The following is a 17,450-nucleotide window of genomic DNA, read 5'->3' on the forward strand; positions in this document are numbered from 1 at the left end:
GAGACCAAGGCCCAGTCAGCAGTCGACTTCTCCTCTGCCTTCCTGCACATTGACAAGCTGAGGCACTCTGTGAAATGCATGAAGGACGATACGGTGGCCACATGTGCATCAGGCGAATATTCGATGCCGTTAGGTCTGAGTATTACTGGCCGAAGCTCTATGCAGATGTTAGACGGTACGTGTGTCACTGTGACCTTTGTCAGAGGATGAAGATGTAGACATCGGGGCTTTACGGTCTACAGCCAATAGAAGTCCACAGCTTATTTCACACAGTTGGGATGAACATAATGGGGCCATTCAAAACTTCAAGAGGTTACAAGTACACCATTGTCGCCATTGATTACCTTACAAAGTTCGTGGAGGCAAAACCACTCTGGAACATAGAGGCTACAACTGTCAAAAAGTTCATCGAACGGCAAATCGTCCAGAAGCACAGATGCCCAGCCACGATTATCACAGACCGCGGTACTCAAATGATGGCGCGCTCTACTGAAGCATACTTCAAACATCGGGGCATCAGACATGCTGCCACTACCGCATATCATCCCGCAGCAAACGGCTTGTGCGAAAGGGCCAATTAGACAATCAAACAGATGATTGCCATGACTACCGGCGGGGGAAAAATGGGCCGATGCCCTCCCTTATATTGTATTCTGTTACAACACTGGGTACCAAGACATAGTTTGCCAAACTCCCTTCTTTCTGGTCTACGGTAGGGATCCGGTGCTACAATTAGATGTTGTATACAGCCGCCGAGAGCTTGAAGAGCTCAAAAAAGAATCAAACTATTTCACGGTTGTGCGTGAACGACTACAAAAAGCCAGGGAGCTCGCGGCTACGCACATCCAACTGGCTCAAGAAAAACAGAAGCGGCACTTTGACAAGCACCACAAGGACGTTGTGTTTGAAAGAGGACAAGTGCTCCTCAAGGCTCCATCGTTCGGTGTGAAAACAACTACATCGTACACCGGACCTCACTAGATAGTCAACAAACTGTCTCCTGTGAACTACGAGGTCGAACTCGCGGACAACATGGGAAGTAACGTTGTGCGTGTTGAAAAATTAAGACCATATCTGAGCCTCATTGCTCACATGGAGCAACCCAATGCTTCGGACTAAAGTGTACATAGGTGTCGTGCAGTGTAAATAATTGTTGCTGCTTGTATGTAGTTTTGTGTGCCTGAAAGTGGATAGACAATGTTTTGTTGACTTTTGTAAATTGTTACAGATAGGACTGTTTAAGTTAGTTTAGTTACGTCTGTCTTAGTGTTTTGTGAATAAAGTCGGGACAACTAGTTTCCCAACCCGGGCATGTGACGAGCAATAGCAGACGACGCTTGGTGCGTGTCTCGCGCCTTTGCGCGAGGAAAACGAAGTAAATCGGCCCCGAGCTCGCTGGCGCTTGAGGAATGTAGAATAAGAAAAAAGGGTCTGGCAGTCCCTTCATGATCTTGAAAGAGTGTGGACGTCTTTCTTAGGCCATCTTGGAACACAGTGTATCCGATGGCCACAACGTCACGTCACAGACTGCAATATATAATTTGTAGTAGTTACTAAGCATGCACCAGTTGCACAGATTCGAACACACTTCCTCGAACTTCAGCATAAATGGTCATATCTAAAATTCTTTACTGATGCATCAAACATTGGTACTTCTGTTTCCTATGCAGCGGCCGGCCCATCTTTATCAGCAACCGGCACTCTGCATTCTAACACCAGCATCTTCACAGCAGAAACTTATGCGATACTTGCAGCCGTAAAACACATGAAACAACTAAGTTTACAAAGTGCAGTAATATACACCAACTTCCTGAGCATCCTAAAAGCCCTTAAAACTCTGAAAAGACACAAAAATTCCATCCTAGTCTCGCTCTACTCACTCTTGTGCACGGTCCACGCACTGAAAAAACATGTCATGTTTTAGGTGCCCGGGCACTGCGATATACAAAGAAATGTGTTGGTGGACCAGTTAGCTGTATCCACCAATGACACCACTTTCGATACATTAATGGCTATCCTACGTCTGATTTAAAACCTTTTTGAGTTGAAAGCTCAGACCTTATTGGCAGAGCACATGGAATAGACACACACAAAACAAACTAACTGGCCGCCAGTATCGGTCATGCCGGATAGAGATTACACTCAAGGCTAAGAATTGGACACACAGTACGCACTCATACCTTTTGTCCGGTCTAACCGTATGCAACTAGTGTGGTGTTCTCCACATTCCAATTCAGTGGAGTGCAGTAGACCCCATCAGAAAAAAGCAATTCCCATTAATCTATTGAGAACCACTTCAACCATAGGGGCTCATAGGCTGCCTTTTAATTTCCAGTCATTTGCATTTTTAAAAGAAGTCCATAGCTTTCATGTTATATACCAAGGCCATGCATAGCAAAACCCAAAAAAAAAAAAAGGTTGTTGCTGCAGTAAAATCAAAGAAAGCACGTGCCTCCTTGCTTTTAGGCCTCAAAGGCCTGGAAGAGGCATTCGCGCTATTCCAACCCTCACTTGTGCACACCATTATCACTTGTAGTTCATTACACACCCATAGATCACATCAGGTATCACTGCCATAATTTTATAGTCTATACATAGCTTTTAAGCTTTTTTAGAGCACGTGATTTTAGACCTCTTTACAGCCATAGCACACCCTGTCATCGTAAACATTGGTCATTGTCATCACCACATAATAGACATGACGCTCTTTGGCCACTCATGGCCCTTGCCTCATAGAACCATATAAATCATCATCATCATCACTATTGACACCCTCAAAGGTGCCCTTGGTGACCCCCTACTTCTCCCACATGACCATGCTGCAACAAGTTATGATGATGGAATAGCCGCCATTTTTATTTTGCAGTGTTTGCTAAATCAGATCAGAAACGCGTTAGGATTGATTACTGTCAAAAGTGTTGTTTTTTACGTAGAACGGATGGCCTGCGCATGTGTCAGACGACGATCTTTCACCATACTTCATTCGTCGTAGCAAACTGTCGGTAGACCAAGAGTGCATAACATGGGGCAATCGCGTGGTTATACCAGCTTCGTTGCGACAGAAGGTTCTAGAAATGCTGCACGAAGGTCACTTAGAGATTACTCGAATGAAAGATGCTGTCAAGGAGTTATATCTGGTGGCCTCGCTTAACGCTAGATATAGAGCAAGGGGTGAAAGAGTGTATCACTTGTCAGTTGTCATAGAAGGCAGCAGCTAGAGTGCCAATAATGTCATGGGGCTGGCCAACGCGTACATTGGAGCGAGTTTGTGTAGATTTTGCTCAAAGGGACCAGCATTTCTTTTTGGTCCTAATGGATGCTCATTCGACGTGGATTGAGGTGTTTGTCATGACAACAACAACAAGTGAAAAGACGGTAGAGAAATTGCGAGGTGTTTTTGCGGCCTACGGTTGTACCAGAGGAGATCGTGACTGACAATGGGCCCCGATTCACATCGCAGCACTTCAAAACATTCCCGAGCAGGAATGGAATTCGTCAATCCAAATCTCCTCCCTATCACCCACTTTCGAATGGTAGCACCGAATGGTGCTTTCAGACCATCAAGAAAGACTTGTTTAAACAGATGCTAGACGAAGAAAGAAAAGGAGACAAGAAGTCCATACAACATCGCATAGACCAATTTTTCTTCAGTTATCGTAACACCCCGTCCAGAACCACTGGTGATACCCCGGCCCAGATCTTCTTGTCGTAGCAGCCAACAACCAGGCTGAGTCTGCTGCACCCGGAAATGGAACAACGCATGTGCGAAAGGGGGGAGCAGGCGAAGCTCCACGCAGACCAGAAATTAGGGTCATGGAGAGGCTTTTGGGAAGACGACCAGGTTTGGTAAAAGGACTCTGCCTGGACGACGACAAATGGCTGTTGGGTACAATTGCTCAGCGGTGCAGCACATGCACGTTCATTGTTCGCGTCAGAGACGAGGACTGATACGTTCACGCTGATAACCTGCGACTGCGTACATTTCAGGAGAACCGGAGCTGGCTTAAGGCAGCGGGAACAGTACTGGACGAGCCGAGAGTGGAAAACAAGTCCACTCTTCAGGGACACTAGAGAGCCCACCTCGGCGAGCACACCTACTCGGCTCAACAATCGAGACCAACCAGCATCGAACTTGATGTCACCAGCAGCTGAATCGGCTGAGCCTTCTACCGAGCCTTCTCCGGGCCTTCTACATGACAGAGGTCCGACGCTCGACAGTGGTCCCCATAACGGCTTCTCCTTGGGACAATCAACATCGCAGCTTTCACGTTCTACCCGGTTGAGGCAACTGCCAGACCGTTACGTGTCATGAGACGAAACCTCTTGAGGGGAGAGGAAGTTGAAGTTGAAGTTTATTGTGACATCATGAAAATACAAGTGACATGGTTCATAAGTATTACAGAAGGAGGTCCCGATGTAAACACTGTCAGGGGGACCTCCTAGCGATAATGTGTTGATAGGAATACAGGGCAGGCAAATGTCGAGCAAAAGAAAAGCATATTCGAAACAGGGAAAGCGAAAAAAACACAAGAAAAAACAAACATAATTCAAAAGCATGAAATGCAACAATAGTACAGAAACCTATACATCAGTACACTCTGGGACAAATCGACGCGAATTTTAAGTTAATGAGGCGTGAAACAATTCACAACTGCGAAAACACAGTTGCTAAAAGAATGAAAAAGACAAATGAAAATAAAACAAAGAAAAACAAATATGAGTTAAGAAAACATAAAAGATGGTACCATGAAATGTTAGCAAAGATGTTGAAGTAGATGTTTCTTTAATTGTGCTCTAAATGATGCTATATTGTGGCACATTTTAATGGACGTAGGTGGTGAATTCCAGAGGTAAATACCAGAAAACAACGCTGTCTCTTTACCATAGTTTGAGTGCACCACCGGCAATAGTAAACTATGTTGTAAGGAAAATCTCGTCAAATTTGGATTTATAAGATAACGGGATGGAATACTGTTTATTTCAATATCATGCTGACGCGTGCAAAATATGAGCATACATAATTTCAGAGATATGGAATGATGGGTAGGTAGAATGCCGAGATTACTGTGGATAGGCGTAGCGGAGTCATTCCAGTGACTAAAGGTTATAATCCTCAAAGCTTTACTCTGTAAAGGAGTTATCTTGGACAGATGAGTCCTATAGGCGCTTCCCCAGGAAGAACAACAGTATGTCAGGTGACTATGAATGAAGGCGAAGTATAGTGAGCGAAGGATGTGCAAAGAGAAGTAAGTGTGGGTTTTAATCAGAACTCGAATTCCAAAAGAAATTTCGGACAAAATAGCAGCAATGTGCTTATCCAACTTTACGTGAGAATCAATGGTAACACCAAAAAGCGTGGTTGAGTCAACCGGGGTAATAACATGCGCGTCTATGGTTAGGCGCGGCACAAATGGTATAGTTCAACGTGGCGAGTGAAATAGCATGAATGCAGTTTTAATTGGGTTAGTTACGAGCTGATTATTACGGCACCACTATACGATATTGGCTGCGTCTTTATTCAATTCTCTAAGTAAGCAATCTAAATTACTATCAGAGGAAAATATGGTGGTGTCATCGGCATATAGGGTACATCTAGATGAATTAAGACATTTTGGTAAGTCATTGATTACAATAAAAAAAGGAGAGGTCCTAGCATTGAATCTTGAGGAACACCTTGATTTATGGTATGAGGGTTAGAAAAAAAATCGTTGACTAGAACAAGCTGAGATCTGTTTAACAGATTACATATAAGCGTTAGTGTCGGACCACAATACCATAAGAGTCTGATTTTGTGAAAAGGATGGCATGATTGTTAGTGTCAAATGCTTTTTAAAGATCCACAAATACGGCCCCGGCGAATAAGCCCATGTCGATAGAATGTTTAAGGTAATCTGTGAATTCGATTAGTGCGAGTTCTGAAAAGTTGGGCCTGAAACCGAACTGATAAGGTGTCAGAAGACTAAACTTGTTTAGATAATTTGTCAATCGAGTAACCAGCAGTTTCTCGATAACTTTGCTAAAGAAAGGAAGCATAGTTATCGGACGATAGTTGTTGATTAGCGTGTGGTCCCCTTTTTTGAACATTGGAATTATTTTGCCTTTTTTAGTCCCTCAGGAAAATCTCCGAGGCAACGTGTTTTATTTTAAACGGATGAATGTTATCTAGGCCAGCATCTGTGCAATTTAGTTGTTTAATTACTTGAGTAATTTCATGCGGGGAAGCAGGGCTTAAATAAAAAGAATGCGAGCATTGAGGGAGAGAGGAAACAACAGAAGTAGGCCTTAGAAAAATGTAGGTTAAAGGCATTGGCAATGTCGGAGGCATTTGTGAGCACTCGTGTACCAACAACAACTTTTGAAATCCCTGGCTCGGAAGCTTGCTGATTTAAAAATTCCTTAATTAATTGCCAATTTTTGCGGCTGTCATTATCATTGTTAAAGATCCGATTTTGGTAGTAGCTGCGCTTTGTATCCCTTAACAACATGCAAAGCGTATTGGAGTACTTTTTAAACCGCTGCAAAAGTGATAAGTTAAATGGTTGCATTTTCACTTTTTTACGCAAATTATTCTTTTTTTCAATGCTGCGCAGTAGACCATTGGTCATCCAAAGTTGTCTGGGAACAGAATATCTTTTGACAGGTGATGATTTACTGGAACATTTATTCATTGCATCAGTGATCTTATCACAAAGTTTACGGAAGGCTGGAATAGCAGAGCTATCGTTTAGGACACCTGTCTAATCAGTCCGAGAAATGTTGTTACGGAATTTGTCAGTTGAAAATACATCTTTAGTTACAGTCTTCAGTTTATGTTTCACGTGACTATTCGCCAAAAGAAATACAGGAAAGTGGTCAGTAAACGGAAAGTCGACAACACCGGCAAAATGATCTGTAGTAATATTCGTTACAGTCTTCAGTTTATGTTTCACGTGACTATTCGCCAAAAGAAATACAGGAAAGTGGTCAGTAAACGGAAAGTCGACAACACCGGCAAAATGATCTGTAGTAATATTCGTTAGAATGCGGTCAATAAGAGTGCTGGAACCACCAGGAACACTATGTGTGGAAGTGGTAATTGAACACTCAAGCCCATTTCCTTGAAAGCATTTTATATATTCCGAGCATGAGTCTGAAATATCAGCAATATTTATATTGATGTCGCCCATGATTTATTTATTTATTTTATTTAAAAATACTGCCAATCCCTTGTCGGGATTTTCGCAGAAAGGACATCGGGAAAACACACAATAAAAGCACACAATAAAAACATCCGTAAGTTATACATCGTTTAGGATACGCGTTACATTGATGCTACCAAGTTCTCACAATTTCTAACAATCAAATTCAAACAAATTCTAACCAAATTCTAACAACAAAGTTCTAACAGTAATTGTATTATCTCCAAATGATTACAGTGTGGAAGAGTCAAAATAACACAGTCTAAAACAATGGATTTTGCAAAGATGACCACAATAGCGCAATATTAGGGTTCCAAACGCAAATGTTCTTCAACAAGACGTGAAAAAATATTTAAAGAATTGCTGCTAGTAATCATAGCTGCTAAGCTGTTCCATTCCCTTATTGATGCTGGGAAGAATGAGTGTTTGAAACATTCCGTACGGAATGCGTATTCTTGTAGCATTTCGGGGTGCTTCTTACGGGTGGGTCGTGATTGTTGAAGTGTAATGTACCTGGAGGCATCGATGTTGGTTTACTTATGGCGTAGCTGGTACATGAATCGTAGGCGTGCTAGTCTTGCTCGTTTTTGCAGCGTTAGCATGCCCGCTTTTTCGAGCATTTCAGTTGGTGAGTCTGTTTGCCTAAACTTGTTAAAGATAAATCGAACAGCTTTTCTTTGCACGCCTTCTAGCTTCGCAATATGTTTTTTTGTGTACGGGAACCAAACAATGTTCGCATATTCAAGAACAGATCTCACGTACGTGTTGTAGGCTAACAGTTTAATTTCAGAAGGTGCTAGTCGAAGGCATCGTCTCAGAAAAAAAAGTCGTTTCAGTGCGGTAGCTGTAACGTTAGAAATGATGATTATATTCTTATGTTCGTTGTTAACTCGAGTGAGCGTTTCATCAAGGACAGAGCAGAAGTCGTGGTAGGGTGAGGATGGTGAACGATAAATGCATTCCAGAACTATTTTTGTATCATTAAAACAAGAGCCATCAAATTCTAGCCATATAGATTCGCAGTTATCAATGGTAAGGGCTGAGTCATAGCGACGAATGTTGGTCATGTTATAGCGTACAAAAATGGCAGAGCCACCATGCCGGCTGTTAGCGTGGTGAGCGAATTCGGAGAGGTAACCTGGCAGTACAAACAGTACGTCATCTGATAATGACAACCAAGTTTCGAAAAGGCAGATGACAGAAAAACTATGATCAATGAATGTCATGAAGTCGATAAGATCGTCAAAATGTTTCGGTAAACTACGCGTATATAAGATCGTCAAAATGTTTCGGTAAACTACGCGTGTTGAGATGAACAAGCGAAAAATGAGACTTCGCGAAACGGTGTAACAGTTCCTTTGCCTGTTGAAAAGGGTAGAGAGCCATGAATCAGATATGCACTATTAGCCTAAGTTACGAAAAAGTAGACACATCACTGAGCTTGGAAATGTGGAAAACACGACTGTCAGTCTCCTTTCTGGCCTTGACCTGGAAATTATCAACCCACAAGAAGTGCCACTTTTTTTCTTTCTTTAGCGATAGTGCTTGAGCAAACAGGTGTTTATTTTCAGCGGTCAGATGGTCATTGACAAACACTGGTCTTTCCTGACGGGCAGTGAAACCGATGGCGCCTGTAGTAAGACGAGCTTTCTTTACCTTGTTTGCGAACTCTGCTTTTTTCACATGTGAGTGAAACCTGGCAATTATGTTTTTTTCATTCGGTCCGTTTTTAGTCGGCACCCGGTGAACAACATCAATGTCCGCGAAAGAGATAGCACAACCAACGCTTTCACCGATGCGCTGAAGAACTGCAATACAATCCTCACCCTTTGTAGTAGGCACATCTTTAATTTCAAGATTATTCTGGCGGGAATATTGCTCTAGGTCAGCAACTTGTTGGCTCAGTAACTCATTTTTTTGTTGAAGGTCCTTGTTTTCTTTCTGGAGAGATTCCTGTTTTTGTTCATGGTTTCAAAGAGATCATTGAAAAGGGAGAGGCTATTACGCAGCTCATCAACTTCTTTGCGCAATGCCTCTACATCCTTGGGTAAGACCTGTGTTAGCTGGCATCGTGAAAACAGTACACTCAAAGGGGCAGCAAATGTGCGGCAGCAATAAAACAATGTAAACCTATGACACAAGAATACAAATGAAACGAACCTGTGAAAACAGGAGATGTTTGTCAGGCACGTTGCAAATGCTGCCACGACCACTGCTGCCAAAATGAAGGGCGCCGCCGGAATCTTTGTCTTATGTAGTCGACACCGATGGGTAGGAGAAAAGGCGATGACATCGAAGATGATCGGTGATGCAGGCGATAGCCCGTGCTGTAGCTGCAGCGTCGCCGGGCAGCGCATGCAGAAATGTAGTATAGGGGGTGATCCTGTGAAAACAGGAGATGTTTGTCAGGTGCGTTTCAAATGTTGCCACGACCACTGCTGCCAAAATGAAGGGCGCCGCCGGAATCTTCGTCTTATGTAGTCCACACCGATGGGTAGGAGAGGAGATGATGACGTCGAAGATAATCGGTGATGTAGGCGATAGCTCGTGCTGTAGCTGCAGCTTCGCCGGGCAGCGCGTACAGAAATGTAGTATAGGGGGTGATCCTGCGAAAGCAGGAGATGTTTGTCAGGCGCATTGCAAATGCTGCCACAACCACTGCTGCCAAAAAATGGAGTGTTATGTTATCGTGTTTGTGCATTGCGGTGCTGACGCAGACGCGCTTCACTATCAGTGGCGACCCGGACTCGGACTGTTCGGCTTCGTGACGTCAATGCTCGGTGTGATAGTGGCTCGAGCATGTATACAAGCAACCGCCACTTTTCCTTCCTGGTTGTTGGATAGTTGGTTGTGTGACCAAATAAACATGTGTTGCACTTAGCCACGGTGTGCTGCCTGCCGGTCTCGCCCCTATTTAGACGAAGATATAACAGTTACGAATATTTAAATGAGAGATGAGTTATGTAATGTCGTGCGTATTTCTGTGGGTGATGTGGGAGAAAATTTTTTCTGCAAACGAAAAAGTGGGACTTATGTGTGCCACTGTTGCACAAAGGGTTAAAGATAAGAAGAGAGTGGAGTGGGTTGGGGAACAAACAGTGGTTAAGGATGTCATAGTTTAAATCAAGAAGAAATGGCATTGGGCTGGCCACGTTGCACGTAGACATAATAACTTCTGGTCATTAAAGGGGCCCTGCAACACTTCTTGAGCACGGTCAGAAAACGCTGCCGATCGGTAGTACAGGCTCCCGACAAAACGCGAGCCAAATATTATAGTGTAGCACGCGACTTGGAATTCGCAATAAATAATCAAATTCAACTAAAAATTGCTTTTTCTTCTCTCGACAAACGTCGAAACACGTTCAAAAATTACTCATAAAAGGCCATCTATCAGCCATTGGCTGATTTGAACATGGTGCGCTCGGTTGTTGGAGGGATTGTCGCGGGAGGCCGTGACTTGTCCACACGTGCCTGCGCGATCACACAGAAAAAGCTGCATATTCAAAGAAAAAAAAAAGCAAAAAGTGCTCAAGGTCATGAGGTACGCGTGACGTATTCTTTTTTTGCCTTTCCCATGCCTTCCTGCTTAGCTTACAGCACTTACATCGGGGCGAGAGAAGAGAGAATGCCATTGCAGCGTGCGGCAAATCTTTGTGACTCTGCTTGTACAGGTCGGATTCTTTAAATTTTCGCGGCGTTGATTTCATGATGCAATAAGCTCTTTTAGTAAATCCATTGTATGGTTACTTGAGAAAGTGTGTCAGGGCCCCTTTAAGGGTAACTGAGTGAATTCAAAGAGAAGGCAAGCGTGCGAGGGGGAGAGAGATGAGATGAAGAGGTTTGCAGATACGATGTGGCAGCAGAAGACATAGATTGGCGGAATATGGAAGAGGCCTTTGTCCTGCAGTGGGCGTAGTCAGGCTGGTAATGATAAAGATGATATGTTTATGCTCTCATGTAGCACATGATTGTATGGCTCCTTTACAGCCATCCCATCATGAAAAGCATTGGTCGAGGCTAACAGCACATGAAAAGACATGGCATTCTTTGGCCAAGACTGGCACCACGAAACCCCACTAATCATCAAATGACAGGAGGAACATGTTTTAAACATGGCTAGTAATCTCTGTGTGTGTGTTTTGTGCTATTTGCATGTCATCTCAGTGCCAGTTGTTTAGTGCCGGGAGCTGTACAATGTGAGCTTTTGTCAATGTTTGAATGGTGAAGTCACCAGGGACACTTGTATCTCATAATCCCCATCATGTTTGTATGAAATGGCGACATTTACCATCTTTTTTTAATGAACATGTGCTGTCAACTCTCTGCTAGCTGGGTGTAATCCTCCGGAAGAGATGGGGTTTAATTGGTACAGTTGAACTATTTTATGAGAGACCTGCTCCAGGGAGGAATTCTTGTCTTTCGTATGAGATGTCTCTTATAAGCAGGATAGCTTGTATGCTTTTCTTATCACCCCATATTTTACTGTAAGCACACTGGTGTCTGTTATACCCGTTTGTCTCCTATTTGTCTCCTATATCAGTTACTCTTATATAGGGGTTTGACTGTAATGGCTTAGGCTGCAGCACTGGGCATAGCGCGGAACTGAGCATATGACAGGAACTTTGAGCAAAACCTTTTTTCCCTCCAACTGGATTTGTTTTTTGCTTCTTCCAGCACAGTGTGCGGGGAGTGGTCTCCATGGCAAACAATGGGCCCAACACAAATGCATCACAGTTCTTCATCACATACGCCAAGCAGCCCCATTTGGACCAGAAGTACACAGTCTTTGGAAAGTGCGTACTCTGTTCTTGCTTTGTTTAAGTTTAATTATAGATCGATGTGCATTGTCAAGTGGAATCAAATGATGGGGCTTAAAGGAGTACGGACACTACCAGGAAGATTCTGTGGCACATGTGCAAGCCTGCCATCTGCAATGCAGTGTCTTGACCAGTCAACCCTAGGTTTCGACACTCATGCAGCTAAAGTGGCTGTTATAGTCCATAAACGGCAATTCATCTTTTTAACGTGCAATTAACAGAGCTACTGTTTTAGTGGCGTAGTGGCACGATAGCGTAGTGGTTAGAGCATCCGCCTCGCATGCAAAAGGTCCGTGGGTCAAAACCCGGTGCTGCGCAGTTCCCAACCGGATTAAAAAAAAATCCGCGTGGTGATGGAACTACATTAAGAGGCCTGGGGTGCGGCCTCACCAGTGACCACCGCCGGTAACGCCCTCCCTCACCAGAGAAGGATTGGCCACCCTGGTGCAGTATCTGGCCACTACCTCCCACATGCATACGTCAATTAACTCACGGCCCTCAGCCCCCAGCAACAGTGAAGCAACTGACTACGGTGGCGGTCAGATCTGCTACGCAGCAGAGGGTGCTAAGAATCTCTGGATCCGGACAGGCCGCCATTGGAACTTGAACTTGGCAACGTTTAACGCTAGAACCTTATCTAGTGAGGGAAGTCTAGCTGTACTATTCGAGGAGCTAGAGGGTGTTAAATGGTGTCTAGGGCTCAGTGAGGTTAGGAGGACAGATGAGGCATATACAGTGCTACAGAATGGGCACGTCCTTTGCCATGGGGGCTTAGCTGACAGAAGAGAACTGGGAGTGTGGCTCCTAATTCACAGAAACATAGCTGGCAACAAACATGAATACTATAGCATTAATGAAAGGGTGGTAGGGATCGTAATTAAACTGAATAAGAGATACAAGATGAAGGTGGTACAGGCTTACGCACCTACATACAGCCATGATGACGCTTCAGTTGAAAGCTTCTATGAAGACGTGGAATCGGCAATGAGTAAAGTAAAAACACAGTATACTATACTGATGGGAGACTTTAATGCAAAGGTAGGGAAGAAGCAGGCTGGAGACCAGGCAGTAGGAGATTATGGCATCGGTACTAGAAACGCCAGAGGAGAGCTACTAGTGGAATTCGCAGAACGCAATAATTTACGGATTTTGAATACCTTCTACCAAAAACGGGGAAACCGCAAGTAGATATGGAGGAGCCCTAATGGCGAAAATAAGAACGAAATAGACACCCAGGCATCGTGCAGGATGTGGAAGGGGTTGGCAAGGTACGATGCAGTGACCATAGAATGGTACGGTCTCAAATTCGCCTATACTTGAGAAAGGAACGACAGAAACTGATACGCAAGAAGCCAATCAATGAGCTAGCACTGAGAGGGAAAGTACAGGAATTCAGAGTCTCACTTCAGAACAGGTACTCAACTCTTGGTGAGGAAAGCAACCTTAGCATAGATACAAGGAATGATAATCTGACGAGTATCATTACGGAGTGTGCAGTGGAAGTTGGAGGCAGGGTAGTTAGACAGGACACTGGCAAGCTTTCCCAGGAAACGAAGAAGCTCATTAGGAAGCGTCAAATCATGAAAGTCTCAAGTACTACAGACAAAATAGAACTGGCAGAGCTTTCGAAGTTGATTAATAGGCGTAAGGTATCCGACGTAAGAAGGTATAACATGGAGAGAATTGAACACGCTCTGAAAAACGGAGGAAGCGTCAAAGCAGTGAAGAAGAAACTTGGGATAGGCAAAAATCGGATAGGCGAAAATCAGATCCCTTGTGACATTGTAGGGGCCTCACACTACATGTCTACTCAGCCGTGATATACCATTCTTGCTGATCCACCTCCAGACGTACGTCTCGGTTGCCGACCATACGGCTCAAGCCGTTTGCCTTCTTCTCAGCGCCGACCAATTTCTCCATTGTTACATCACAACAGCCCACTGCAAGGGGAAAACTGACGGGCACAGTTTCGGAGGCAAGAACTACGTTGGCGGCGAAAATTTCAAGACCTAACTGCTGTCCCCCGAACGAAATCGTACTCTATATTGATGGCATTAAGGTGCACGGACTTGTTGACACTAGAGCTGCCGTATCCATAATTAGCGAGAAACTCTGCCAAAACTTGAAGAAAGTGACCACTTGGCTTACCAACCTATCTTTGCAGATGGCTACGTCCCACCATGTTCAGCCTTCAGCTTTGTGCACTGCCCGAGTCGTCATTCAAGGTGCGATGTACATCGTGGCCGTTGTAGTTTTATTCTGTTCTTCGCATGACATTATTCTTGGGTGGGACTTTCTTTTGTCAAATTCTGCTTTGGTCGACTGTGCTCATTCTGAACTCGCGTTATCTGTGCCGTGCTATGACTCCAATGATGGCGCTTCGTGTAACTTTGTGTAGAGCGTTTTCTGCTTCTGACGTTGACATTGCACCTTTTTCAGGTGGTGTTGTCCCGGTGTTGTGTGCCTCTTTTCTGAAATCGCCTGTGTTGGTCATGCCATCTTTCACTTCTGCGTGCCATTGAAATTTTATGCTTCCGTTTGCTGTCATCACTTTCTGCAACGATCACACTGCCATTTATGTATGCGATCTCTCGGACAGCCCGTCATCCCTACTACGTGGAGAATGCCTGGGAAGGTACAAACTTTTTGAGTGCATTCTTCCAGATATCATACCCGATTCTACGGTTTCGCTCCCAATTTGTGTAACGCGCCTAATGATCTTCTGGATCTCTTCTCGAATGCCATCGACTCCGAGGTCGCACCAACTCAGCGCCAAGAGATCATAAATCTTCTACTCTGTTCTCGCTCTTCATTCGATCGTGGCCAGTCAGGCTTATGCCGAACCTCCACAGTCGTTCACCCTATTGTCACTAGTCAACAAGCCCCGCTAAGACAAGGTCCGTACCGTGTGTCATCTGCTGAACCCTGTGTCATTGACGAACAAGTGGATGACATGTTGAAACGTGCCATCATCGAGCCCTCCAACAGTCCCTGGGCTTCACCGTTAGTTCTCGTCAAGAAAAAAGACAGATCCATTTGGTTCTGTGTTGACTACCGCCGACTCAACAAGATAACACGCAAAGACTTATACCCTCTACCTTGCATCGATGATGCTTTGGACTGCCTACAAGGAGCAGAGTTTTTTTCTTCATTAGATTTACACTCCGGCTACTGGCAGGTGTCCATGGCAGAGGATGACCGCCCGAAGACAGTCTTTGTAACACCGGATGGACTATATCAATTCACCGTTATGCCTTTTGGACTGCAATGCGCCTGCCACTTTTGAAGAAATGAGGGATACCATTCTGTGAGGTCTGAAATGGAAAACATGCCTCTGTTATTTGGACGATATTGTGGTATTTTCTAGCGACTATGCGACCCACCTCAGCCGCCTCGACCACATTCTTACGTGCCTTTCCACGGCGAGACTTCAACTTAATTTGAAGAAATGCCACTTTGATGCACGCAAGCTTGTAATTCTCGGCCATTTGGTTTATAAGGACGGCATTCTTCCGGACTCTATAAAACTTGATGCAGTTGCAGCGTTCTCAGAATAATCCACCATCAAAGAGCTCCGAAGCTTCATCGGCCTATGCTCGTACTTCTGGCGCTATGTCTGCAATTTCATCTCCATTATTGCCCCCTTGACCAATCTTCTGACTGGAAGTTCTGGTTTATCAGCGTCGTTGCAGGCGTGTGACGATGCATTTGGCGAACTCCAACGGCTCCTCACTATGCCTCCCATACAGTGATACTCCGAAATTTCTATTCGTCTGTTCCAATAGAGCTTCATACGAACGCTAGTGGCATTTGGCTGGGGGCCATACTGGCCCAACGAAAGGATGGCTTTGATGAGTATGTCGTTGCCTATGCTAGCCGCACCCTCACCAAAGCCAAGAAGAATTACAGTGTCACTGAAAAGGAGTGCCTCGCCATTATTTGGGCAATCGGAAAATTTCGGCCTTATTTATATGAACGTTCGTTTGATATTGTGACAGACCACCATACGCTTTGCTGGGTTATCTTCACTAAAAGATCCTGATGGTCGGATCGCTCAGGCATTGTGGTTACAGGAATTGGACATCCATGTTATCTACCGTTCTGGCCAGAAGCCTTCCAATGCCGATGCCCTGTCACGCTCGCCATTAGCTTCAGAGCCTGTCTGCTCGTGTATCTCTACCAGTACTGCCTTGGCCATCAGCATTTCTGACATGCCTTCTGAACAATGCAAAGACGCTTGGATTTCTTCCCTTTTGGACTTTCTGTCCAACTGGACGCCTGCTCCAGTTTCCAGGACACTTCGCCACCTAGCACAACACTTCGCTATTCAGGATAACCTACTTTACCGCCGAAACTACAGCTCGGTCGGCTGTAAGTGGTTGCTTGTCATTCCCCGACATCTCCGCTCTGACATCTGCGCCACGTTTTACGACGACCCGCAATGTGGCCACGCCAGTGTGTTAAAAACACACACTTGCTTGTAGCTGCGGTACTACTGGTTCAGTATGTACCGTTTCGTTCTTCATTAAGTAAGGTCTTGCCCTATGTGCCAGCGACGAAAGATGCCCCCTCAACATACCTCAGATCCCTTGCAGCCGTTACCATGTCCAACACAAGCTTTCGACCGTGTCAGAATAGACCTTTACAGTCCGCTTTCCTATACTCCAAGTAGCAACCGCTGGGTCATTGTCGCTATCGACCATCTTACGCGGTACGCTGAAACAGCTGCGTTACCTTCTGGTGTAGCAAACGACGTTGCATGTTTTATATTGCAAAATCTGGATTTAAATCATGGAGCACCTCGGGAGTTACTAAGCGACTATGGCCGCCTTTTTATCTCTGATGCCATTAAAGCGTTGTTGAGCAAGTGTCGCATCATACACCGCACTACCATGGCTTATCACCCGCAAATTAATGGGATGCCAGAGCATTTTAATCGTACAATTGGTGATACCCTGGCTATGTATGCTTCATCGACCATTCGAATTGGGATAGCATACTGCCTTATGCCTACAAACTACAACGCAAAGAACCACTGGATTTACACCTTTCTTTCTTCTTTATGGACGTGAGCCATCAACGATGGATACTATTCTTCTTTATCGACCAGACCCTTCAGAGTTGACAATTGTTTCACGAGCAGCAGCACATGCTGAAGAATGTTGAAAGCTTGCTCATGTATTCACGTCTCATAACCGGACACACCAAAAAAAAAAATCGCAGCATATTCATGGGGTGAATGTTGGATGGTGGGGCGAAGCATTCGTCAGTCCATCTGTGCTTTTGTCCGCTCATTCGTTCTTGCTTCCGTCCGTCCGTCCGTGTGTCCGTCCATCCGTGTGACCGTCGGTGCATCCATCCTTCCGTGCGTCCCTCCATGCGTCTGTTCTTCCGTCTGTCCATCCGTTCGTTCGTGCAGCCGTCCGTCCATCTGTCTGTCTGTTCATCCATCCGT

The 17,450-nt window shown here is 44.8% G+C and overlaps 1 protein-coding gene across 43 annotated transcripts in view; it reads left to right on the forward strand.

Annotated features, from left to right (window-relative positions):
• The window catches only part of LOC119160740 (peptidyl-prolyl cis-trans isomerase-like 3), a 96,806-nt gene that overhangs the window by 66,359 nt on the left and 12,997 nt on the right, over positions 1–17,450 (forward strand). For 32 of the 43 annotated variants that reach the window (XR_012887787.1, XR_012887785.1, XR_012887788.1 and 29 more), the window contains one exon: positions 11,853–11,971. The exons of 2 other annotated variants lie outside the window; for them this stretch is intronic. Coding sequence is in view for 37 of the 41 variants with exons in the window: in XM_075881030.1 (XP_075737145.1) it covers positions 11,853–11,971 (119 nt within the window). In the remaining 4 variants the exon portion in view is untranslated. Of the gene's footprint in view, positions 1–11,852; positions 11,972–14,159; positions 14,221–17,450 lie in introns of all 43 variants that reach the window. 9 more of the 43 variants (XM_075881025.1, XM_075881023.1, XM_075881021.1 and 6 more) reach the window with 1 other exon arrangement.

This window comes from Rhipicephalus microplus, chromosome X (genome assembly GCF_043290135.1).
Source record: "Rhipicephalus microplus isolate Deutch F79 chromosome X, USDA_Rmic, whole genome shotgun sequence".
NCBI classification, from domain to species: Eukaryota; Metazoa; Arthropoda; class Arachnida; order Ixodida; family Ixodidae; genus Rhipicephalus; species Rhipicephalus microplus.